This window comes from Sander lucioperca, chromosome 9 (genome assembly GCF_008315115.2).
Source record: "Sander lucioperca isolate FBNREF2018 chromosome 9, SLUC_FBN_1.2, whole genome shotgun sequence".
Lineage (NCBI taxonomy): Eukaryota > Metazoa > Chordata > Actinopteri > Perciformes > Percidae > Sander > Sander lucioperca.
This window is the reverse complement of record NC_050181.1, coordinates 12,589,411-12,615,379: the sequence shown is the minus strand read 5'-3', so window position 1 is coordinate 12,615,379 and position 25,969 is coordinate 12,589,411. Positions and strand designations below refer to the sequence as shown.

Genomic DNA, 25,969 nt, shown 5'->3' with positions numbered 1-25,969 from the left:
CGTACTATATATGACTTATCTATCACTTTTTTGACATACTATACTACAACTTTTTTATCACTTTTTTCGACATACTATACTATGAATTTTTTTAATCAGTTTTCAACATACTATACAATGATTTTTTTTTTTATCACTTTTTCGACATGCTATACGATGACTTTTTTATTTCTTTTCCCAACATATTATACTATGACTTTTTCGACATGCTATACTATGACTTTTTTATTAATTTTTCGACATACTATACTATGAATTTTTCATCACTTTTTTTGATTTACTATACTATGACTTTTTTCGACATGCTATACTATGATCTATTTATCACTTTTTTCGACGTACTGTATATGACGTATTTATCACTTTTTTCGACAAACGATACTATGACTTTTTCATCACTTTTTTCGACATACTATACTGTGACTATTTTATCACTTTTTTCGACATACTATACTATGACTTTTTTCGACATAATATTCTATGACTTTTTCCGACATGCTATGCTATGACTTTTTTATAACTTTTTTCGACATACTATACTATGAATTTTTCAGAATTTTTTTCGATTTACTATAATATGACTTTTTGCGACATGCTATACTATGACTTTTTTCGACATGCTATACTATGATCTATTTGTCACTTTTTCGACATACTATATATGACTCATCTATGACTTTTTTCGACATACTATACTATTACTTTTTTATCACTTTTTCGACATACTATATATGACTTATCTTTTATTTTTTTACATACTATACTACAACTTTTTTATCACTTTGTTTGACATATTATACTACGACTTTTTTTTTACATGCTACACTATGACTTTTTTATCAGTTTTCGACATACTATACTCTGAATTTTTTATCACTTTTTCGACATACTGTATAAGACTTATCACTCACTTTTTTTGACATACTATACTATGACTTTTTTATCACTTTTTCGACATACTATATATCAGTGGTTCCCAACCTTTTTTCCTTGGCGCCCCCCCTACTCATGTCTAACAAAAGCTATGATGATAGCAGCTAGCAGCTGACCTGATGACAGCAAGGGCCACAGGTGGTTAAGAGGTCCTGGAGGTTTGGCCTAGTAGCCTGCCTACAATTTTAAGCAAGAACAAAAAATATAGTTTTCATACAGACTTTTGTATACATTATATATTCTAGTGTATTATCATAATTTGTTTAACATGTGCAAGTATATTTTTTTTACCTCATCCTCAAACCAGATAAAGACTTGCGCCCCCCCTGTGATCTTTGCCGCCCCCCTGAGGGGTCCCCGGACCCCAGGTTGGGAACCACTGCTATATATGACTTTTCTATCACTTTTTTGACATACTATACTACAACCTTTTTATCACTTTTTTCGACATACTATTCTATGACTTTTTTTTGACACGCTATACTATGACTTTTTTATCAGTTTTCGACATACTATACTTTGACTTTTTGTATCACTTTTGTTGACATACTATACCATGACTTCTTTATCATTTATTCGATATACTATGCTATGACTTTTTTATCACTTTTTTCGACATGCTAAACTATGACTATTTCACCACTTTTTCGACATACTATTCAGACTTTTTCATCACTTTTTTCAACATAATATACTATGATTTATTCATCACTTTTTTCAACATACTACATATGACTTATATATCACTTCTATTGACATACTATAATATGAAATTTTTTATCATTTTTCATCACTTTTGTCGACATAATATACTATATTTTCGACATACTATACTATGACTTTTTTTGACATGCTATACTATGACTATTTTATCACTTTTTTCGACATACTATACTATGACTTTTTATCACTTTTTTCGACATACTATATTTTGACTTTTTTTGACATACTATACTATGACTTTTTTATCACTTTTTCAACATGCTATACTAAGACTTTTATTTATGACTTTTCAACATATTATAATGATAATTATGACTATTTTATCACTTTTTTTAACATGCAATAGTATGAATTTTTTCAACATACTGTACTATGACTTTTTTATCACTTTTTTGACATACTATACTATGACTTTTTCATCATTTTTTCGACATACTATACAATGACTATTTTATCACTTCTTCAACATATTATACTATGCCTTTTTTGACATACTATACTATGACTTTTTTTCGACATGCTATACTATGATTTATTTATCACTATTTTGACATACTATACTATGACCTTTTTATCACTTTTTTCGACATATTATACTATGACTTTTTCGACATCCTATACTATGACTTTTTTCGTCATACTATACTATACATATTTTATCTTTTTTTTTGACATACTATACTATGATTTATTTATCATTTTTTTGACATACTATACTATGACTTTTTTATCACTTTTATTCAACATATTATACTATGATTTTTTCAACATACTGTACTATGACTTCTTTCGACATGCTATACAATAAATATTTCATTACTTTTTTCGACATCCTATACTATGACTTTTTTAATCACTTTTTTCAACATACTATACTATGATTTATTTATCACTATTTTCGACATACTATAGCATGACTTTTTTATCAGTTTTTTGGAAATATACTATGACTTTTTTTTTTATCACTTTTTCGACATGCTCGACATGACTATTTTATCACTTTTTGACATACTATACAATAAATATTTCATTACTTTTTTGACATCCTATACTATGACTTTTTTAAATACTTTTTTCGACATACTATATTATGATTTATTTATCACTATTTTTGACATACTATATATAACTTATCGATCACTTTCTTCGACAATCACTTTTTCGACATGCTATACTATGACTTTAATCACTTTTTTCCGATATACAATACTATGACTTTTACGAAATGCTATATATGACTATTTTATCACTTTTTTCGAAATGCTAAACTATGACTATTTCGACATACTATATATGACTTATCTATCACCTTTTTCGACACACTCTACAATGACTTTTTTAGCACTTTTTTTAACCTACTACACTATGGCTACTATGGCTTTTTCAACATACTATCATTTTAAACATGAAATACTATGAAGTTTTTCAACATTACATTACATGTCATGTCATTTAGCTGATGCTTTTATCCAAAGCGACTTACCATTGCACAATTACAAAGCGACTTACAATTGCTATATATGTCACAGTAATTAGGTTAAGTGTCTTTGGGACACATTGGTTGATGTATCGCAGTGGGATTCAAACCCGGGTCTCCCACACCAAAGGCATGTGTAATATCCACTGCGCCATCACCACATGGACAACTTCTTCACTTTTTCAATATGCAATACTATGACTTTTATTTATGACTTTTCAACATATTATAATGATAATTATGACTATTTTATCACTTTTTTTAACATGCAATAGTATGAATTTTTTTCAACATACTGTACTATGACTTTTTTATCACTTTTTCGACATACTATACTATGACTTTTTCATCATTTTTTCGACATACTATACAATGACTATTTTATCACTTCTTCAACATATTATACTATGCCTTTTTTGACAAACTATACTATGACTTTTTTTCGACATGCTATACTATGATTTATTTATCACTATTTTGACATACTATACTATGACCTTTTTATCACTTTTTTCGACATATTATATACTATAGCATGACTTTTTTATCAGTTTTTTGGAAATATACTATGACTTTTTTTTTTATCACTTTTTTGACATGCTATACTATGACTATTTTATCACTTTTTGACATACTATACAATAAATATTTCATTACTTTTTTGACATCCTATACTATGACTTTTTTAAATACTTTTTTCGACATACTATATTATGATTTATTTATCACTATTTTTGACATACTATATATGACTTATCAATCACTTTCTTCGACATACTATAGCATGACTTTTTTTTTTAATCACTTTTTCGACATGCTATACTATGACTTTAATCACTTTTTTCCGATATACAATACTATGACTTTTACGAAATGCTATATATGACTATTTTATCACTTTTTTCGAAATGCTAAACTATGACTATTTCGACATACTATATATGACTTATCTATCACCTTTTTCGACATACTCTACAATGACTTTTTTAGCACTTTTTTTAACCTACTACACTATGGCTACTATGGCTTTTTCAACATACTATACTATCATTTTAAACATGAAATACTATGAAGTTTTTCAACATTACATTACATGTCATTTAGCTGATGCTTTTATCATAGTAGTAGTAGTTTATCAGTATGAATTTTTTCAACATACTGTACTATGACTTTTTTATCACTTTTTCGACACACTATACTATGACTTTTTCATCATTTTTTCGACATACTATACAATGACTATTTTATCACTTCTTCAACATATTATACTATGCCTTTTTTGACATACTATACTATGACTTTTTTTCGACATGCTATACTATGATTTATTTATCGCTATTTTGACATACTATACTATGACCTTTTTATCACTTTTTTCGACATATTATACTATGACTTTTTCGACATCCTATACTATGACTTTTTTCGTCATACTATACTATACATATTTTATCTTTTTTTTCGACATACTATACTATGATTTATTTATCATTTTCTTGACATACTATACTATGACTTTTTTATCACTTTTATTCAACATATTATACTATGATTTTTTCAACATACTGTACTATGACTTCTTTCGACATGCTATACAATAAATATTTCATTACTTTTTTCGACATCCTATACTATGACTTTTTTAATCACTTTTTTCAACATACTATACTATGATTTATTTATCACTATTTTCGACATACTATAGCATGACTTTTTTATCAGTTTTTTGGAAATATACTATGACTTTTTTTTTATCACTTTTTCGACATGCTATACTATGACTATTTTATCACTTTTTGACATACTATACAATAAATATTTCATTACTTTTTTGACATCCTATACTATGACTTTTTTAAATACTTTTTTAGACATACTATACTATGATTTATTTATCACTATTTTTGACATACTATATATGACTTATCGATCACTTTCTTCGACATACTATAGCATGACTTTTTTTTTTAATCACTTTTTCGACATGCTATACTATGACTTTAATCACTTTTTTCCGATATACAATACTATGACTTTTACGAAATGCTATATATGACTATTTTATCACTTTTTTCGAAATGCTAAACTATGACTATTTCGACATACTATATATGACTTATCTATCACCTTTTTCGACATACTCTACAATGACTTTTTTAGCACTTTTTTTAACCTACTACACTATGGCTACTATGGCTTTTTCAACATACTATCATTTTAAACATGAAATACTATGAATTTAGTTGACATTACATTACATGTCATTTAGCTGATGCTTTTATCCAAAGCGACTTACAATTGCACAATTACAAAGCGACTTACAATTGCTATATATGTCAGAGTAATTAGGTTAAGTGTCTTTGGGACACATTGGTTGATGTATCGCAGTGGGATTCGAACCCGGGTCTCCCACACCAAAGGCATGTGTCATATCAGTGCGCCATCACCACATGGACAACTTCTTCACTTTTTCAATATGCAATACTATGACTTTCTTTCGACATGCTATATTATGACTTTCTCATCACTTTTTCGATATACTATACTATGACATATTTATCACTTTTTTCAACAAACTATATATGACTTATCTATCACTTTTTTCGACATATTATATTATGACTTTTTTTATTACTTTTTTCGACAAACTATACTATGACTTTTTATCATTTTTTTCAACATACTATAGTATGACTATTTTACCACTTTTTTCAACTTGCTATACTATGACATTTTATCACTTTTTCCAAGATACTATACTATGACACTTTTATCACTCTTTCGACATGCTACACTATGACTTTTTTCGACATGCTATACTATGACTATTTTATCACTTTTTCGAAATGCTATACTATGACTATTTTATCACTTTTTCGACATATTATACTATGACTTTTTTCGACATGCTAAACTATGACTATTCTATCACTTTTTTCTACATACTATACTATGAATTTTTTGACATACTATACTATGACATATTTATCACTTTTTTCAACAAACTATATATGACTTATCTATCACTTTTTTCGACATATTATATTATGACTTTTTTTATTACTTTTTTCGACAAACTATACTATGACTTTTTATCATTTTTTTCCAAGATACTATACTATGACACTTTTATCACTCTTTCGACATGCTACACTATGACTTTTTTCGACATGCTATACTATGACTATTTTATCACTTTTTCGAAATGCTATACTATGACTATTTTATCACTTTTTCGACATATTATACTATGACTTTTTTCGACATGCTAAACTATGACTATTCTATCACTTTTTTCTACATACTATACTATGAATTTTTTGACATACTATACTATGAAAATTTTTTTGAATATACTATACTATTCCATTAAACCAAATTCCTTACCTGCTCTTCTGCCAATCAATGTTATTTTCATGAATTAAAATTCTGCATTTTCTGTAATCCTGATAGTCGGATTGACCTAAAATCGGGCTTTTGCCGACAAAACATTCTCTCTTTGAAGATGAAAACATACATAGAATTAATAAATGTTTAGCCAGTATATTCAGAAAAGTTTTGATGTCTGCAGGTCTGCTATGTCTCTGTGTGTGAGCACAAATTGGAGGTCCTGGAACCACACTGGCAGACCTTTATGACTGTACTTTACTGTTCACTTGAACTGCTGCTGGCCTGACTTCGGTTTCTAATGGCCTCCAATTAGAGGTGAAAATACTGAAAACCGTGTGGAGTCAGTTGGCACTTGGTACTCTATATTTTCATAGGAGTATAAAGGGAGATAAACTAAGGCTTTGTTTATGCAAAGATGTTGCACATCTTAACAGTTCACCATAAATTTGACATATAACAGCATGCAATCAATGCACACTAAACAAAAGGAAACAAAATACACCAAATCAGACTATTTGAATATTTTATTAATATGTAGAAAATGTATTAAAAAAAGGAACTATATAGTACATGTTTAAGTCAAACTAGAGCTAAATTTGACAGTAATATCCAAGGTTATCCAACAACAAATCCTTATTTTCAGCATTTATGAGCTTTTCAAACAGTCAAGATCACATTTGTCAACATTTACATTTCATGGCAAGATTTCAAATCAAATCAGTTTCAGTTCCTGGCTTATATAACACAGTGGTTAAATGAGCTCATTTACTTGTAAAAGTAAACCCATGAAATAAAGCATTTTTTCTTTTGATATCATGGACGACCATGTGTCATTATTAACTGTAATTTCTCTTTGCAATGTCAGTCACAGAGTGACTGGAAAATAAAGTAAATAGAGGTGAAATAAGTGGAACGAGTTTCCTTTACTGTAAGAAGCTCAGTAGAAATAAATAGTAATACAGTGTGTGTATTCCAGTGACAGACTAAGTTTACTAACTTTAAATAATGGAGGAAATTCTCTTTTCAAACCTCCTTCCCTCCAAAAAAGATTTCTTTAAAGTACTTAGTTGGCTTGCAATGAGGAAAACAAATTATTTGATCTATCTTGATGTTAGAAAATGATTCAGGCTCTTTTGTCTCTGTAATTTTCCAGCATGTTGTTTCCATGACAAGACAGTTGCATTTGCTCAACTTCAAAGCGTTACGTTTTGTTTTTTTTTTACCAATGGAAAAAGATGATTAACATTAAAATGATTAACCTGAAATGAAAGGCAGGACAGAGACATTTCCACTCAAACAATTTTCTTCTTGTGGTTTTCTCAATGATTGACAGAAAAAGCTTGAATTCATGAATAATGATTGGAAAAATAGGTAAAATAAACTATAATATTTATCAGCTTTCCTCTTGAAAGATTTAAAAGCACCTTTATAGTTTGCCATGAGAGAAATCCCTCACAATACAAATAACATTCTGTTGCTTTTCTACAAAGCCTCATGACATTTGTTCCTTGTACAAAAATGCACCGAGGCAAACTTCATCTACGTAGTTAGTGAAATAAGTACACGGAGAATTCCCTAGTCTACTATAAGTCACTGTGGGAGATGGATTGCATGAGAGGCTCTGAAACAGTCACTTTGACACTGAAACATAAATCAGACCTGGGAAAGGTTACATTTTGAAACAGTTTGTTATAAATTATGTTTTAGGTTATGTTGTTTTTATTTTGCCCTTGAGGGCAATTTTATTGTCTCCACAACAGCTTAGAGGCCTGGTTAATCTCTATTATCTGCATCTTCTATCTTACAAACTATTTCAAGAGCACCTTTTACGCAGATCAGCAAAGAAGTATGTCACACATTCTTATGACATTTGTCATTCACTATCAGGCTCTTGATTGCAATTCAGTCAACATGCGGTAGGCTCCATCTGCCCTTTAACACAACAATGGTTAAAAATAGAGCAGTTAAAGGGGGAAAGTTTCTGAATAGTTCTAAAGAGGGAACACTTCAATAGTCACATTACCTTCAACTCTATATCTACATGAGTATATTAGTAGTTTATAGAGGGGAGAGTCACCATTGTTTTCAAGTCTAAAAGGACAAAAAACACAAACTAAAAATATACACAGTCCAATGACACAAGCCAGACTTTCTGGTTTGCTTCAAACAGATAACTGAAATGAATAAACTGACAGAAGTACATAATAATGAGATTTCAATTTGATTTGAATATATAGGAGAACAAATGTTGCTTGCAGTGATGGTGGGATTAATTTCCATTGTATTGGATATTTAGTTTTTATGGATAATATGAAGCCAGAGAGGAGATTTAGCAAGTTGTATGTGGTTTGACTCCACAGAGATAATTTTCCTCCAACAGAGGAGGCAGTAAACTAAAACAAAACCATTTCCAGAAAACTGCAGTCAACTAAATACACTGGCATTGAACACTTTCAGTGTGAACGTTGAATGGAACAAAATGCTTGGTGGGCATGCTGCAGATTACGCCTGCCCTACTAAAAGAATACATTCTCTGCCATGTTTGCTGAATTTGTTGTTTCACTGGGGAGCTTAAATAGCGAAGCGAGTAAAAGGGCACAGAAGAAAGACTTGGCTCCACTCCAACAATTGTTCTGCTCTCTTTGTTAAGTTCACTTCAGCTAGCAGTGTGTGTGTGTGTGTGTGTGTGTGTGTGTGTGTGTGAGTGTGTGTGTGTGTGTGGGGGGGGAGGCTAGAATAAAATCTGCACTATGCCCACCCTGACTTTTTTTAGTATAGAATTTAGTGTTCACATTGCATAAACGCATAACGCCAGGGGACATGATTACCATAAAAGTCCCTGAAAAGTGAGAATTTATTAATACAGGAAAAAGATGCTTCAATGACTTTGGTGACAGAACTTACTGGCATCTTTCCAAACAGCAGGCAGTCTTTATTACGCAGATCTTTGGTTACATGTTACATCTATCAGCACCATCTCTGCAAGCAACCACAGCATCTACAACAGGGGTGACACAGATATTAAGCATTTGTAATTTTCTCGAAAATAAAGTCCGGGAAATATTTAAATGCCCATGAACTACTAAAGAAATAATTGAATTAAATGTACAACAATAGCTTTGCTGTGTTTCCTCTCGTAGTGCAAATACTGTCCCAGTGTGGCTACCGATAATAATAAAGTTCAATATTGATGATTTCATAATTAACACAAAGGAATCAACATAACACAGACGGAGAAAAATAAAATAGATGGTAATGAAGCTGTTGCTGGTGCACTGCTTTGTGAATAGCCGCTTTCCGACCGGAGGGATTTTTGCAGTTCCTACAACATAAAATTCCTAGAACCCTTTTTTTCTCGTGTTCCGACTGGACCAATTTGGGGATTTTTAAGTCCCTCTGGCCGCAGTTCCTGTAACTCTTTCAGCTCCTACTTCAGGGCAGGGTCTTTTCCCTTTTCCCTTTTCAGCATATGAACCTAGGTCAATGAGGGTCGGGTTTTCGGTACAGACAGACGAACAACGGGACAATTTTAACAATTTTCGCCATCTTATTCATCACTAATTTCACTTCTGACAACATTTTAGGCGAGAAATGAACTGTTTAGATTTCGAATATCAGCAGTCTTGCAAAAATTTATGCCGAATTGACAATTTGCTTAAAAGTTTTCGGAGTTGATATGCTCCATGAAGTGAGGCGACAGCCAACAGGCGCCTGCCCCGGCTGCTAGCTCGTCGCTCGGCCAGTCATGCTCAGAGACCCCGAGGTAAGCTGGAGGTCTCTCAGACTGCTCTCGTAAATAAGAGGCTTTTATTTCGCCGTTGACGGTTCGTTTGTTTAAATATCACAACACATGTCCATCATAAGATTAACGGGAACCTGTGGTTAACTGTCTTTTCGGAGTTAAACTCCACAAGCGTGTCCTGCGGCTGGCCGGCCGTCACACACACACACACACACGTCCACAGCGCAGCAGGCAGAGGCGGGGGAGAGAAAGAGATTTCTCTTCGGGAGACTTGTTTAAATTATGACAAATATGCTATAGACCGTTGCCGTGCTTGCATCACTCCCTTACCCCTCCTATAGTCCCTATGGCCACTTGGCTAGTGCGAATGCAATTGGAAGAGAGTAGTTAGTAGATCTGTTTAGAAGTGGACTTTTCCTATAACTACGTTCCTGTAATTACTTGGTCGGAAAGCGGCTTAATTGATGATACTGGATGTTCAATTTGCTTTTTGATGTTAATTTAATCTCGTATGTCCGGTATTTGTCATCATGTTTTACGATAACATTACCTTAATATGGCCTCACAAACCAAGGCATCAAATCATATTAAATAGATGGACTTTTGTCACAATATCAGTTATAAAAATATATATATCTTACATGTAAGGGTTTTAAGGGCATATACAGTATAGTTTTTGTTAAAAGTGTTATTATTTCGTAACGGTTAAAATAACATTAGCTATCGCAGTCTTAAGGGCATTTCTGAGCACATTTCCTCGCATCCCAGGGAAAGGCAAATCACAGACTTAAAGGAGAGAGAAAAAAAGCTTGGTTTGTCTTTCCATTTTTCTTTTTTTTTCAGGAAATAAAACCATTGCCATTCAAAGTATTTAATAAATTACATACAGTGTCCTCTATCATCTGGGTAGAAGTACAGCAGGGAAAGACAGCTAAAGCTGGGCAGAGACAACCTGAGTTCGGACATTGTTTCACCCTCTCTGCTATTTCATGATCTCATCCATGGTTATAATGTGTATTGGTAGTATATTAATAATAATAGGTTTTATTATTTTACAACTGAATATTAATAAAATATTAGTAGCTTTCTTGTTACAACCCTATTTTTCTTTGCAGCCTCACTAAAAGGCATTACAAAGAGCACATCAGTGAGGCTCACATATAGCAGAAACTCATCAGTGAACATCGTCCGAACTCCATCTATCTATGACTCTGGGCTGGGTGGAGGCGCTTTGTTTATACAGGGGCAGACCGCCTCCTCTTGCTGCTGATGCTACGGAAGTTGAATGGCCTCATCTTCATCTCCACGAAGGGAATAGAGAACTCATGGCCTTTCCAGTGGTACCAGTTAATACCCTGTAAGAGTGAAACGTGTGATTTCAGAAGCAGCTTGAATCAATCTTTTTAGGCAAGGCAAGGGCATTTGAAATAAAATGACAGAAAATGTATAATAAAATGTTATATATTCATTAAAGTGCATTTCAACCGAAGGAAGCATTCAAAGCAAGAGGGAAAAAAAACTGACTTAATAGCTGGCACAATCATGGATTTAGTGTAATTATAGTCTCACTCCAGCCCTGCTAATCCCTGTCAAAACCTTCCCATTTGCAGCTTTGCTCTGAGAGGCAATTTCTCTCTGTGTGTCTTTATGCCTGTCCATCTCTGCTCCCACCTGGTCTCATTTCATGTTGCCAAACAACAAAGAGAAAGGTAAAGAGCACAGAGAGAGAAGCAGGCTCCAAAGCCTTTGTAGTTCACCCTAATCAAAGCTTCACACAACACCTCACTCTCTTTTTCGAGCCATTACAGCATCATGCTGAGAGAGAGCTACATCACACTTGTCAAAAAGGACCGGACAAGCCTTCAACACTCACTCCCACCTCAAATGCAGTAAGCAAAAAAAAAAAAAAAAAAAAAAACACCTCTCAGTGTGAGAATGGGACACCAGTGTTTGTTTTGGCTCAGGTCTTTTCCTTCCATGTTCCTGTAATTTGAACATGAACTCAATGGTGTGAGTGTTTGAATAAGTGTCATTCCCAACAGATCATACATGCACTTTTGATCAAACAAGATTAAGAATTTTTTTTTCTCTAAGTTTGATTATAATTGGTGCAGCAGTTATGTTTTGTTTTTTTGGCCTTTCATTACAGTTCCTCCAGCAGGCCAATCAGTGTACCAAGTATAGAGATGGATGTCTGTAGGAAGTTTCATGTAATGTAATTTACAAATGATTAGCCTTTTAAAAGTGAGAAATGTTAACCTTTAATCATACTGTCATAATGTGAATTTTGTAAATTATGCCAAAAAACAGTGCCAAAATGCCACCCTGTTCAAGTGACAGCATCCTGCTGGCACATAAATACCACGGAGGTGAATAGAACATTTGTGGTGCTCAACGGATTGAAAAATTGCAAATTCAACATCAATGTATATTTCCAGAAACAGTGTCCACCTTACTCTGAATAATCCTTAGAAATTGGTGTCAGCAATTTTCATTGGAACTACTTTCTGCCAATGAAGTAGTTCCACTGAAGAGTTCATCGTGAGTTGACACATGAACATTGTTTATGAAAAGACACATTACTGTGGAATTTTTAATTTAAATGTAAATCTTTAGTCATGTGAACACCACAGATGAATTTCACCCCTATTGTATTGGGGTGGTGGCTCAAATCAACCAAAACTATCCAGGAGACCCAGGGGCAAAAATGAGCTTCATTCCTCCCACTTTCTATGCAGTGCTTACAGTTTTTTTAAGATGAAATACTCCCTGGACTCAGATTTCCTATGTGGTAATTAGATTAACAGAAATGTATTTAGGAATATGCAACATGTAAGCACAAAACTAACAAACCTAAGATCTTAAAGATAGACTCATACAGGCATTTTCTTTGGGACCGGACCACAAGTTCAGGTAACAAAGCTCACCCACCTTAAGGCCAGGGCCACACCGCCTACCTGAGCAGCGTGACTGCAATGCGACCTCTTGCTGTTTATTTGGGTGCCCATGTTAACAGGTTAGCTGCGGCTCATCTAGAGTTTTTCGAGTGTTGTCTATTTTCCCTGCACGGTTCTCAGCAAAAATAGACAGTACAAATTATGTGTTGATAGTCATATTGACATCATACCAGCAACATTACACCTTTCATCTGTAGAATATGTCGCAGACACGAAAACAATATAAATGTTAACTCAACACTTTGTTTCCGTTTCAAATTAAAAGCCCTTTCTGTGGAATCCCTTCATCTGGTAACACAAGGCTTTTATTCTATGATTGATGGCCATGATCAAAGGCAAACTCAATGTGGAAACATAAGGCTGGCAGGCAGCACCACAGCACGCTGTCTGAGTGGACACCACACGTGTGCGAGCGGGAGCAGTTCAGCGAGATAGCCGTCACGCACAGGTAGGCGGTGTGGCCCGGGCGTAAGGCCCTTATCATGTCTGTTGATATTGTGCTTTAGTGCTGCATATTCCCAAACAAAATTTTAATTTGATTAGCACAAGTCTGGAGCTCTGGGGTCCAGGGACAGTTGTGTACTTTGCCATGTTGGTAATCCATCCATCCTGGAATTTGGATAAACAAACCAATAATTCTTTTCTAACTTGCAACACAAAAGCTCTTTGAATCAATGATAAGTAGATTAACTGACTATTTTATGTGTCACATTCACTCTTTGATCAACTAGCGTATTTATTGGATGACTGACCTGACTGTGTCTGGACTCGCCGTATTTGCCGTTGAGGTTGGCCCGGTGGCAGTTCTTGTACCACCAGGCTCCTTTGTAAGACAAGGCACAGTTAGTGACAGCGATGTCATTGTCTCTGTCTTTTGTGGAGAAGGGCCGGCCCTGGTGGTAGCTCAGGGAGTCACCTGAGATCAGAGGAGAGAGAGAGACATTAGGGTATGCTGGGCAACACTCGCATAGGCTGCGGTGAATAACGGCGTAATGAGGGGACATAAACGACCAGGATGGGATTGACATGAGAGGGAGGGAGAGGAAAGAAGTCCTGCTACAGGCTCTCTGAATTTATTTAGGGAGAGAAAATTATAATTATAAACATGAGGGGATGACAGGTAATTCTGGTATATGGTCATGTTGACAGACTGAGAGATACATGGAGAGCGAGGACAAGAGTGGAAATGTGGAGTAGTGCTGAGGCGGCTTTCAGACATCAGGGAGAAGAAAAGATGGAGGGGAAAAGAGGCAGGAAAAATAGCAGATGGCAGAGTAGGAATGGGAGAGCATTTTCACTTAAAGGTTGGGGAAAGCACACACTTATAGCATATAGTGTAGTTATTTGACTTTAGAAAACGATATGGGTTGATCACAAGGCTGTCATCCAAAGAGCCAAGTAAAATGCAAAAAAATGAATGTTAACTTAAACAAATGTAAACATAATGTATTGTAGTCAATGTAATGTATTTAACCACATACCAGCAGTGCCATTGTACTCTCCTATCCTGAGCTTGTAGAGATTTCTCGCATCTCCAATGGAGAATTTGTCATAATTGGCGTAGACTGACTCCTGTCCATCTCTCATGTCAATTCTCATCTCATAACGGCCCTGAGCAGCAAGCCTCTGGATGTTGTCAAGACCTGTGGAGAAACAACACACATCATATTGTATTTAATAACCAAAGAAAGATCTGGGTTTTACAAAATATATTGTTAGAGCTCCAAAAGCGGATTTAAAAGTCATCACACTCATACTGATATGAAAGTCATTATCCTCATATAGTAATTGAAGAAAACCCCATAGGGCACCTTTTAAGATACATTCAAATATTGTTGTTGCACAGATGACTGCATTGGCCCAAGAAAGGTTTACAACATATACAAACATCAAGAGATTACAAAAATGTACATAGCCCAAAATTACAAATCACAAATTTTCCTCAAAGGGCCTTTTCAGCATTATGAAACTCTATCCACAGAACCTTGATTCAGATGAGGAAAAACTCCACAAAACAACTACCCTTCATGGGGAGAAAAGCAAGACTTCAGGAAGGACAGACAGACATGCAATAGATAATATGGAATGACGGAATGACAATATTAAGTAAATAAAATGCAAACATATACAGTATAAGAATATTGATAAGAAGACATAACACCATTACACAAAGAATTAAATATAGATTTTTGTGACATAGTGACATTCTACCCCCTGTACGTACACATAGATAGTTTGTTTCCACCAGCAGCTCTGTAGGTTAAAGGTTTGAATCCTGATAAGCACTATGTCGGACGTTTTTGTCAGCTGGCTGTATGGATGTGTATGATTGACATTATCGAGAGCAGTGGACACTGTCACCACCAGCCCCCCTGCAAATGCCACACTGTCGCCACTTTCTGAGATATGCGGCTTTGCTTTCTATCTCCAAGGTAGCAGATGTGAGGCTCATTGGAACCCTGACAGGCGATAAGACCCCACACCGGCCTGAGAGATTGGAACTGCCTTCGCTATCAGATTACAACAAGCACCCATTTGGAAAAGAGTCTCTTTTGCTGCTTAACCTCCAACTTGTACACTTTTTTAAATGCTGAAAAACGCTCTGGGAAAATCCAAAGGAAAAGTAAAAATCCTCAAGCTTTCGCTGATAAGGAGTAGGACGTAGAAATACGAGAGAGCAGGGGAACTCTGGAAAGCAGATACAATCTATGATACAACCCAAAGGCACTTAAGGTGACAGGGGAAAAGCAATTGTTGTAATAAAATTGTGTTTAACACTCAGTCATTTCTAATTGACATCGTATAATATCAGCAATTAATCTTGCAGCCATCTTTCTTTTTTTTTTTTTTTTTTTTTTTTTTTACAGTTTTTTCCTCCAACCGTTTTATGGGATCAGACTGCTCTATTCCAAACTGCAGCGATTAAAAATGCATTTTGAAACACTATTGCACTCATACCCTATTATACAACCAATATTACCATCTTGTCACATTTTATTACCAGCCTTTCTCTCTCACTTACACAGAAGCAAGGGGGGAAATTAAAAAAAGGAGAATGGGATAATGATCAAATATTTGCACACAGCCACCCTGGTTTCTCTCTGTTATTACATCATCAAACTGACATTGTGTCAAACGTGAAAACTGGCTGAGGTCAGTGTGTAGGGAGAATAGATTGCCCTAGAGCAGCAGTAAAAACGACCGTTTTCAAACTGTAACAGATAATAATGAAAGCTTCATTTCCATATTCTTTAATGCTGACCTCTTAGGGCCTTTTCTTTTCAGTTTGAGTGGGTTTAATATCAATGTTTATGGTTCCATACTGTCCAATATATTGCTGTTCTGTGTGTAGAGGCGGTGATTAGCTAAATGTTCACTATAATAGCTCTCAATGGGCTATGACAACGACCTAAGCTGTAGAAAGAAACATGAAGGTCCAATGGTTTCAGTGACCATCTGTATGACCATTAGGGCTGCAAAGCTGTTGCAAGCTGTCTTGACAGTGCTGACTTTTCTGATGAAATCACGAAAGAACTTTGAGTGTTAAAAATCAAAGAAGCTATTGTATTAGCTGTGTTGTGCAACCCACAGAATGTCCCTTTGTGATGGCCTCTTAACATCGGCTTTTTGTTTGGCGAGGACACACATTTGTTATTAAAGGGGGCTATGCAGTTTTGGCCATTTCTTCGCTGTTTTCTCTCTTTTTGCTCGCAGGTTTCTTTATAGAGCTCCCCCTACAGCTTCGGAATAGATATTTGGCAGCTCCTATGTTTACTTGTGTCTGACTCCTCGCTCGGTCAGTCTGCCGTTTCCTCTTTCTCTGTTCCTCTGACAATGCTTTCCTAGCTTTCTGCTTCTTTTTTGCCAGCTCAGCCATGACGATAGTGTGAAAAACTCCATCGCTACCTTGTTAGCTGGTTCCTGAATGGGCGTATGTGTGCAGTGCCATGAAGCAATTCGTTACATTGTGAGACTTGCCGGCCGAAAGTTGCAAGGGTGGTTTTTCCGCTCACAGGTGCTAGGGAGAAGCGAGATGACCACCATTCAACTCGAAAAAAGTCATATAACCATTCCAATGACTTCGAAGTTGTTCAGTTAAGGTAAATTAAGCTAAAAAAACTGCATAGTTCCCCTTTAAATTGCCCTTTGCAATGTTCTGCTGAGATCATGTATTTAATAAGATAATGCTCTAATAGAACGTTTTCACAGAAGACATTTCAAATGAATTCAACAGAGCCACTGTTAATGTGCCAGTGCTCACAACACATAGATCAACGGACTAACAGGTCAGTTTGATACAGCAGGCTCAACATTTTGTGCTGTACTCTGTGCTGTGTTCCCTGCTGGCATGTTATCTGTAATCTGGCATCACGGGGAGAAGCTTTCACAGGAGCAAAGAGCAGCTCTTGATGCTCCACACCCTGAGGTTACATTAAGCTGCTTTTATGCACTAAGAGGACAGAGTACAGTAGAGGATAGAAGAAAGATAGGGGAAAGTACAACCTAGGAGGCACTAAAAAAGTAAAGCAAGACCCTAAAGACAGAAGGAGGTGCCCTCGACTAGTATAGATCCAGAAGTGGTGAGAGGGCAGATTATTGTTGAATCAGCTGAAGTGGAAACGGGTCAGATGAAATGTTGTACTCACTGAACCAGATATGCTACAACACAAATCTGCAGGAAATGAGGCAAATTCCATCAGGTCTCTATCAGAAACCATTTAGACATTGCTGTCACAGTTTAGCTCACTATCTATACTTTATACTGTGTAGTGCACAGAGGAGGGATTTCTCTCCTACAGTATATGGTGTGTGTAGTCTTATTGTACAAAGATGTTAGTCCAATATTTTTCATCACACCTCCTGTGCTTCAATGAGTAATTTCCTCTACTCGTCTTTGAAATACAAAAACAAATTATTTTAAACCAGCAGACAGCAATCCAACTTGTTCTGTTGTGATAAAATGTTAGGTGCTACCTTTGAACACCCTCACTGTGACCAGCTGACATTATTTTTCAATTCGACAACACCGCAAGCTACAGCTTTAAAAATAACTAGCAAATCTGACAGACTCGACAAGAATTGCAGGCTTTTGTACCAGACTCCATTATATTGTCAGCTCTTGTTCATGAGGGGTTGGATCTAAAATCTCTTTATGCTTTCACCTATTACAGTGTGCTTAGTCACTAATGGACTAGAGCGTGCTACAGCTATCTTGTGTTATGACCCAATATTTTTTAGCTGCAAAGTAGCAGCCTTCACTCTGTGATAATCAGTGTTGGGAGTAACGCGTTACAAAAGTTTTTCCTCTTTGCTGTAACGCAGTAATATAACGCATTACTAATTAAATTTCGGTAATATTATACTCGTTACAATCTCAGTAACGCGAGTTACAACGCATTTTAACGCAACATTTAGTGGTGCATTGTTTTTTTTAAGAATTCACCAACACCGCGACACATTTCTTCACAGGAAAAAAAAAAAGCCGTATTATTTTCCTGTCGCTGTATTCGATGGTTGAGATGACTGCAGAGACAGATACATTTGCGAGATGGATATTATTTTCAGGAGTTATTACACTGCGTTGAAGTGAGCTGTCCTGTTTCTGTTCCCGTGGTCAGAGCCAGAACCAGAGACGGTACTGACAGCATGTATGTCGGTGACGGTACGTCAGCGGCTGACAGATATAAACATGTCGGGAATTAATGTTGAGGCTTGCTACACGTAAATATCATTGCATTTTATCAGCCGTGGAGAGTAACTCTGCCTGTAGTGGAATGGCTTCGAAAGACGACCAAAAGCGAAATTTCCCCCCAATGTTATTTCATTTCTCTAATCAGAAAGTTCAAAAACATTCATCTCAAGGTCCTGATTCACTTAATGAAATATTCATGTAATATTTCCTTTAATCATCTGCACCAAAACAATAACACAAAAAACTGGCCCATGAAGAAACATGACTCATTTGCACATTTTCTGATGAATATAATTATTGTTTTCGTAATGAGATTTTGGGGGAGGGGAAAAAAATATTCAGCAGTCCATCAAAACAGTGAGGATGTTCTGTTGTTTTGTCTTTGAATCAGAGTGATGTTAAAAACAATTACCAAGTCATTTCAGGGAGAGATGAGCTTTCAGAGAATCCAGTAATGAATCGCACAGACTTTGTGAAGTCAAGTGCTGAAAGACGAAAAAAATACTAGCAGAACGGTTCTCTATCTTCATACAGAGTGAAAAATCTTACAAGAAAGGCTATACTGCCTGCGCAAGATATTGGAAACATCTTTCCTCTCCATACAATAGATGTATCAATTGAAACCAAGTGAAAGCTACGACCTTCTATTGATTGCACCTATTAAATCCACTTCAGTCACGGAGATGGCGTGTAGATAAAGAGGGTAATACAGCTTTCACAAAACTGAACAAAATTGGAAGCAGACTGCAGCTTGATATCCGCCCGCAGCCCATAAAATGCAGCGGAAATATATTGTTCAGGGTGACAGGAAGTTGAAATAAGGCAGCAGCAAAGCTGATGTGAGTTTTCGAATACACCTACTAGTCAATCAGTATCATTTTAGGTTTATCAAGAAGCGACTACTACCCAGTTCCTACCTTTTTATTTGATTGAGGGAGATTGTACAGATTTTGATCAACAGCAGCTGTTGTTATGCCAGACATCAAAAACTGGACATGGTGATAGACTTACTGTAGGTAACTCTTTGTATTTAACACTACACTCTATACAGTTTTTTTCTCCAGAGTAATTATGTTAAGATTCTTACCAAGCCAGAATTCATCCTCCAGGTTTCCAAAGCCGACCCGATAGTCACTCCACTTCCTGGAAAAGTCTGTCAGGCCGTTCTGACGACGCTGGAATACCTGAAACACCACAATGCGACAAAATCAGAAAAATACAACTCGGTTGTTCAGACTTAAATAGCTGAGATAATTCAGTACTGTTTGTGGTCCAACAAAATCTCCCCTACTCTTCTTCCTTTCTTTTAACCCTAACCAACACAGTTTCTTACATTTGCACATATGACAAAAGTGCTATTGAAAGAAATAGTGTCAGTAATCTTGACAGTGACTTACAATCCAGCCTCCTTCATCAGTGGTCATGTCGCAGTACACCTGCACGCCCTGGCTGGGGTCTCTGTTGATGTAAATGGTGTAGACGCCGCTCAGCGTCTCTCCATTCAGCAGGTGTTGGGCACAATTCTGAGGTGTTGCAAATAGACGACTCCCTGGAGAGAAGCAGAGGAGGTATGAGGACAAATATGATGATTGTTTTTGTCCATCTTTTGACTAAAACAGATTCAGTTTGTAGAGATTTCTGTAGACTGCATGGATAGAACTTTAAATTATACGGCATTTTGGCAACATTCAGGATTTCTTTTTTAAAGCTGCAGTTATTAATATGTTTATATCAACAATGGAATAAATAACACTATCTGCCCAGCACTATACAGCAGACAAACCAAGTTAGCTGTAATATAAGCTGTAACATAGCGGAGCATTTAGCTGTTAAAGAGCAAATATTTTCCTCAGGAAAGTTGAGCTGAAAGTAGAGTGAATATTGACCTTACATTCATCAGACAACCAGAAACAGAACTCCAAATGAAAGTTTTGCAACTTTATAAGGTGATAATATTCCAATAGTGTGTTTCCAGCTTTTCCTGCTGCCTCCAAGTGGTCAAAAATATCAATTGAAACTTTTAAATGAAAGTAAAACTGACAACTTGCAAAACTTTTATTGCACAGCTTACTGCTATGTCAACTGCTGGGTTGAAATGATGGATATTCATATATGCTTTTGGCATGTTCACATACTGTATACTCCAGGTGATTAGCAACTTCATGATGCTTCCTAACCCTTGTTTGAGTGACACATCCTGCATCTAATTACACACTGGGCCCATTGAAGATTAGAGAACCCTATACTGTAGCTCTAGGATTGTAGACAGCCACCCTGCAGGTGCAGCCTAATGGGAAGTCAACATCACTATGCTAGAGGGAAGAGAGATGAAAATTATGCCTGACTTCGGAAACCCATTATTGTGCACCTTTGTTATAGTGACTGTAATGGGAAACGCTGTGCAGGAGGGGAAAAAAATATCTGCTAGGCCAAGAAAACTCAACCGGTTAAAATCTCTTTCCAAAATTAAATCAAAGAATACAAATACATAATGTGTGTGTGTAATGTATGTGAGTGAATGTGTGTGTATTGTACCTGTAGTGAAGGTAGTGGAGACTACAGCGCTGGTGTCAAGTCCCTTTGCAGCCTGGAGCTTGACAGTGTACTCTGTGGTCTCAGCCAGTCCCTCCAGTCGAATCCAGGTGTCCTCTGCATCCAGGATCAGCTCCTAGCGCACACACACACACACACACACACACACACACACACACACACACACACACACACACACACACACACACACACACAGTTAAGTTAAGTTAAAAGATATTACATAAAGACATTGTCTTCTATAAAAGCAATGATTTAATGTGTATTCAGTAGAAACCTCAGAGTAAAATTACATTAGAATCCCCACAAGTCACTGATAAAACATTGAACTGAGCTTGTGAGTTTTTAAAAGACCTATGGCAACAAAGAAACCTTCAAGCTATTTTTGTTCAGGATAAGCACGGCAGCTTGCTTTGTGTTCCAGTAGCACAGTATAAAGAAGAACTTATAATGTCATAACTGACGTTCTTTTGTTTTGTAAAAAAGCTTGTACTCCCTTGTGGGATAGGCTGGATGACACCGAAATAAAAACTAAGTAGTAAAAATGACTCTTCAACTGACTGCAGAACAAGTCTGTCTGCCTGTGGGTTTTCTTTCCCATGTGAAAAGTGACGTAGCCATTTAAAATACAGAAGGGGAGGAGAAGGGGGGACGGAGAGAACAAGATAAAAGACTCTTATCGGACAGCCAAGCTGCGAAGCAATCAGGAAACAAACATCTCTATTTTTGGTAAAGAAGTCACAATGGTACAGTACAGTTACTTCCCTTTGTATTTGACAAAACTTCTTGCATCGAGCCTGTCTTAAGGAGCCAAGACGTTTGACATAGTATTTTCTGTGACATCAGATTCTGAGACACCGACAGAACGCTCAATTGATGAACAGAAACTTGAACTTGTCTTTGAATGTGTGCATGTGTGTTACAGTTTGCCCTGAATACACATTAAATATGAACAAGCAAAAATGAAATATTCAGCCAGTTTGGAAAAAAAAAATCAAACATTTCGGGGCAATGTGTCTATGTGAATTATGCAGGGAGACAGCTGGTAAATGGTGTCTCTCTGTCTCCGAGGATCTGACATAGCCCCACCAGGTTTCCAGGATAAAGATTCTTATTGCAAGCAAAAAAGGTCCTGTTTTATGATACATACCTTCATAAGCTTGCAATCGGTGTGTGTGTGTGTGTGTGTGTGTGTGGTTAAGCGGTTGGATGTGTATTTATCCTGGTGTGTGTTTGACTGGGGAGATCTTTATTATTCCAGGCACGAACATAACCAAAGTGATACATGCATTTACAAACCGGTAAGTAAATGTTAATCAGATAAGAAATTAATCTCACTGCTACTGTGTGTAAATTATGAAAGTCCATTATCTCTGTAAGAGGGGAAGCTGGCTCAACAGGCTCACCAATATGTGGTTTGATTACAGCCGAGGTAACGCTGCCGCATATTTTCAGCCAAGCCAGACCTCAAGTACAGACAACCAGAGGAAAATCTCACAAAGAGTACTTCAATCTACCGCAGCGATCATTTTTTGCACTGAGCTGTGATATGACTCATTTCTTGTTGAACGATATGAATTCAAAATGTGGCACTTGTTGAGGCGGCTCATCATCGTGAACGAAGATGTATATAAAATCTAAAGGAACATGATCAAAGTTGGCTAGAAAAATGAAAAATGAAATTGATTTAATTTAATAGGAAACTGTATGTAATTAGGAATACGGAAGAAAATTCATATAAGCAGCTGTTAATATTTTTATAACAAAAAGAAGAAAAAAAGATATTGAAGAGATGAAGACTTATCAAAAATGTTCCTTTTCCTCTAAGCCTCTAAAAGGGCCGTGTCAGTGTCCCTTGTTGCTTAATAGCTACAGTATGGGCCAACAGTGTTTTTGTTTGCAGTAGTAGTGAGGAGTAGGGACAACAGACCAATATTACATTCACAGTTAACTTTTTAGGCTGTTTAATGTCCTGCAGTTGACTGCAAACTAGTGTTAATTTTGTCACCTATTTTTAATTTAGTCTTAGTCTTAGTCTTGTGCCAAATGTCCTTGTTAGTTTTAGTCATATTTATTTATTCGTATCTTTTTTTGTTAGTCAAGTTTTAGTCGACTAAAAGTCTCGTCATTTTAGTCTAGTTTTAGTCAAAAGAAAACTCAATATATCTTAGTCAAGTTTCAGTCAAAACATTTTAGTCTTTTTTTTAAATAAATTATTTCTGAGATTATTTCTGATAACCATTTCAGTCAAATAGTTATATAAAAATAAATTAAATAAAGTTATATAAATATCGAGCCTCTTCCTTATTTCACCAGTAAATTCCTGTTAAACGACAAAAACAACCGCTGGATGGGAAAAGGGTATTTTACAATAACTTTGAATACAGCACGAGGCTGGCGAGGCGAGTTTCAAGTGAACGCAACATATGTGTTGTTTTTCAGACTGTCGTACGTCTCAGTGTTGGAATCCTTTACAGTGAAATACAGACAAACCATAACACCGTTTAGCTTTCAGCATTTTAACAGTGTTTAATCCAGCTGCTAGCTAACGGTAGGCTAACGTTACCTGCTGCCAAGTGTAGTGTTAACTAGCGTCTCGTGCAGCGATGTTTCGGTTGCCTCTAACATCTGTTTAGGAGCATCAGAGAGAAGCGCAGGCATTTAAGTGGCACCGAAATCTGCGTTGTTATTCGGTCCGGTAGATAACAGTTGTTATTAGCACCGGGTCTTGGTACCCAACCCTAGTAACAGCTGAATATTCTATCTCATGATGAAAAAGTAGAGACGATTGTAGACGAAAATGAAGAGAGAATTTATCTTAGATTTTATTTTATGCAAAACATTTTAGTCTCGTCTTTTTTCGTCAACAATAATGCATGTTAATTTAGTCTTAGTCAGCATTTTTGGACATTAGTGCAGTCTCGTCATCGTCTCGTCTTAGTCATGGAAAAAAAGCTCGTTGACAAACATTTAGTCTCGTCTCGTCTGACGAAATTAACACTACTGTAAACTGATGTCGGTGAACATTCCCCTGGTGGATGTTTGTTTGGTCGCTCATTCAGCAACCCAAAGTGCAACAGAAGACATGTGTCCTTGTTTGTTAGACAGTTAAGCTAAATGTATTTGTAAGTTGGATAAAAGGATACATTAGCAAGAAAGCTAATGTTTTTTGTTGTTGATCAAAGTCTGTGGCTCTTGTTTTGTGTAGCAGGCTGCTGTTTGGTTGTTAGTCAGTATGACCATCTGCCTATGATAGAACAGTTAAGTTACTGGTTTAATCAAATGTGGTTTAAAATGAAACTGTTCTATTAGTTGTATGAAAACAACAGTTTTCCTTTAATGCTAAAAAAGGGAGCGCCATAAAGAAATCAAACAGTATTGAATAATAATTTCTACCTTTTGGATAGTGATTTGTATGCTGTATGTATGTGTTATGCAGATATGTATGCTGTAGGAGAAACATAATTATAAAAAAAAAAAAATTTCTGTTTGACTTTAACATGCAAATATACTGTATGCCCAGGAAATGGCATATACCATGTAATAATTAAATATTACATATGTAAAAGCCATAATATTTCTAGACAAATGTTCCTTTAGAAACAAACCATTGTTTTAGGGACATGGATGAAAAGGCAGAACATGGAATCAACAGTGTGAAGAAAGTGATCATTTTAAGAACAATGCTGGTAGAAGTCTGTTTGCACTGGAATCGAGTGAAATCAAAAAAATGGGATAATCTGAATTTTTAGCGTTGCATTCTTTGTGCATGAGTGACACCCGATGGTCAACCACACAGTGTGTGTGTGTGTGTGTGTGTGTGTGTATGTGTCAGTGAGAGAGACACTTGTCCACCATCACTGCATCAGTATGGATGTGTAAGTATTTGCTTTTTTTGTACTGTTCCTTTACAAGATCGTGACACTACGGTGGGCATTGAAGGCGAGAGTCTGTGTGCATCTGGTTACATGTGTGCGCTTGTTTGTAAGACACCTAATTGCCAATAAAAGAGTCTTTTGCAGAGCATCATGGGAAATGGTTCTAGTCAATACGTTAACAGGCGTGCTGCGTTCCACACAGCACTTACTAATCTGTTTTATTACCATTACTCAGCCACATCAAAAAGTTTAATCAAAATAAACAATGTCTCTTCTGAGACACATTAAAGTAATATCTCTATTAGACAGGCAATTTCACTGCACAGTGAAATTGTCTCCTCAATCTGTGGGTTTGTATTTCCCCCAAATGCTTGCATGCTCAACATCAAGGGATTACATGATTGAAAGATAAAATTTGGATTTTGAAGGGCTTGTCAATGTTTTGATTCTGCATTCATTTTCTTTCCCTGAACATTGTTGAACTCTGTTACAGTAAGTTGATTACATTGGGAAATGTTTTTCTACTTTGCAGAAATCCAAGAAGGTGTTTCAATATGCCCTTCAGTATCTGCAGAATTACATTGCTATTTTCAGGTGTGGATTAAAAAAAGTACATCTTATCTCCCT

At 35.9% G+C, this 25,969-nt stretch overlaps 1 protein-coding gene across 6 annotated transcripts in view; it reads right to left on the bottom strand.

Annotated features, from left to right (window-relative positions):
- Positions 1-11,090: 11,090 nt before the first annotated feature.
- The window catches only part of tnr (tenascin R (restrictin, janusin)), a 193,689-nt gene continuing 178,810 nt past the window's right edge, over positions 11,091-25,969 (bottom strand). For all 6 annotated transcript variants that reach the window (XM_036005690.1, XM_036005691.1, XM_031294323.1 and 3 more), the window contains 6 exons: positions 21,450-21,582; positions 20,312-20,463; positions 20,002-20,098; positions 14,704-14,865; positions 13,975-14,138; positions 11,091-11,620 (listed from right to left, as the gene is read on the bottom strand). In XM_036005690.1, the coding sequence (XP_035861583.1) occupies positions 11,501-11,620; positions 13,975-14,138; positions 14,704-14,865; positions 20,002-20,098; positions 20,312-20,463; positions 21,450-21,582 (828 nt within the window). In that variant the 3' untranslated portion in view covers positions 11,091-11,500. The remainder of the gene's footprint in view (positions 11,621-13,974; positions 14,139-14,703; positions 14,866-20,001; positions 20,099-20,311; positions 20,464-21,449; positions 21,583-25,969) is intronic.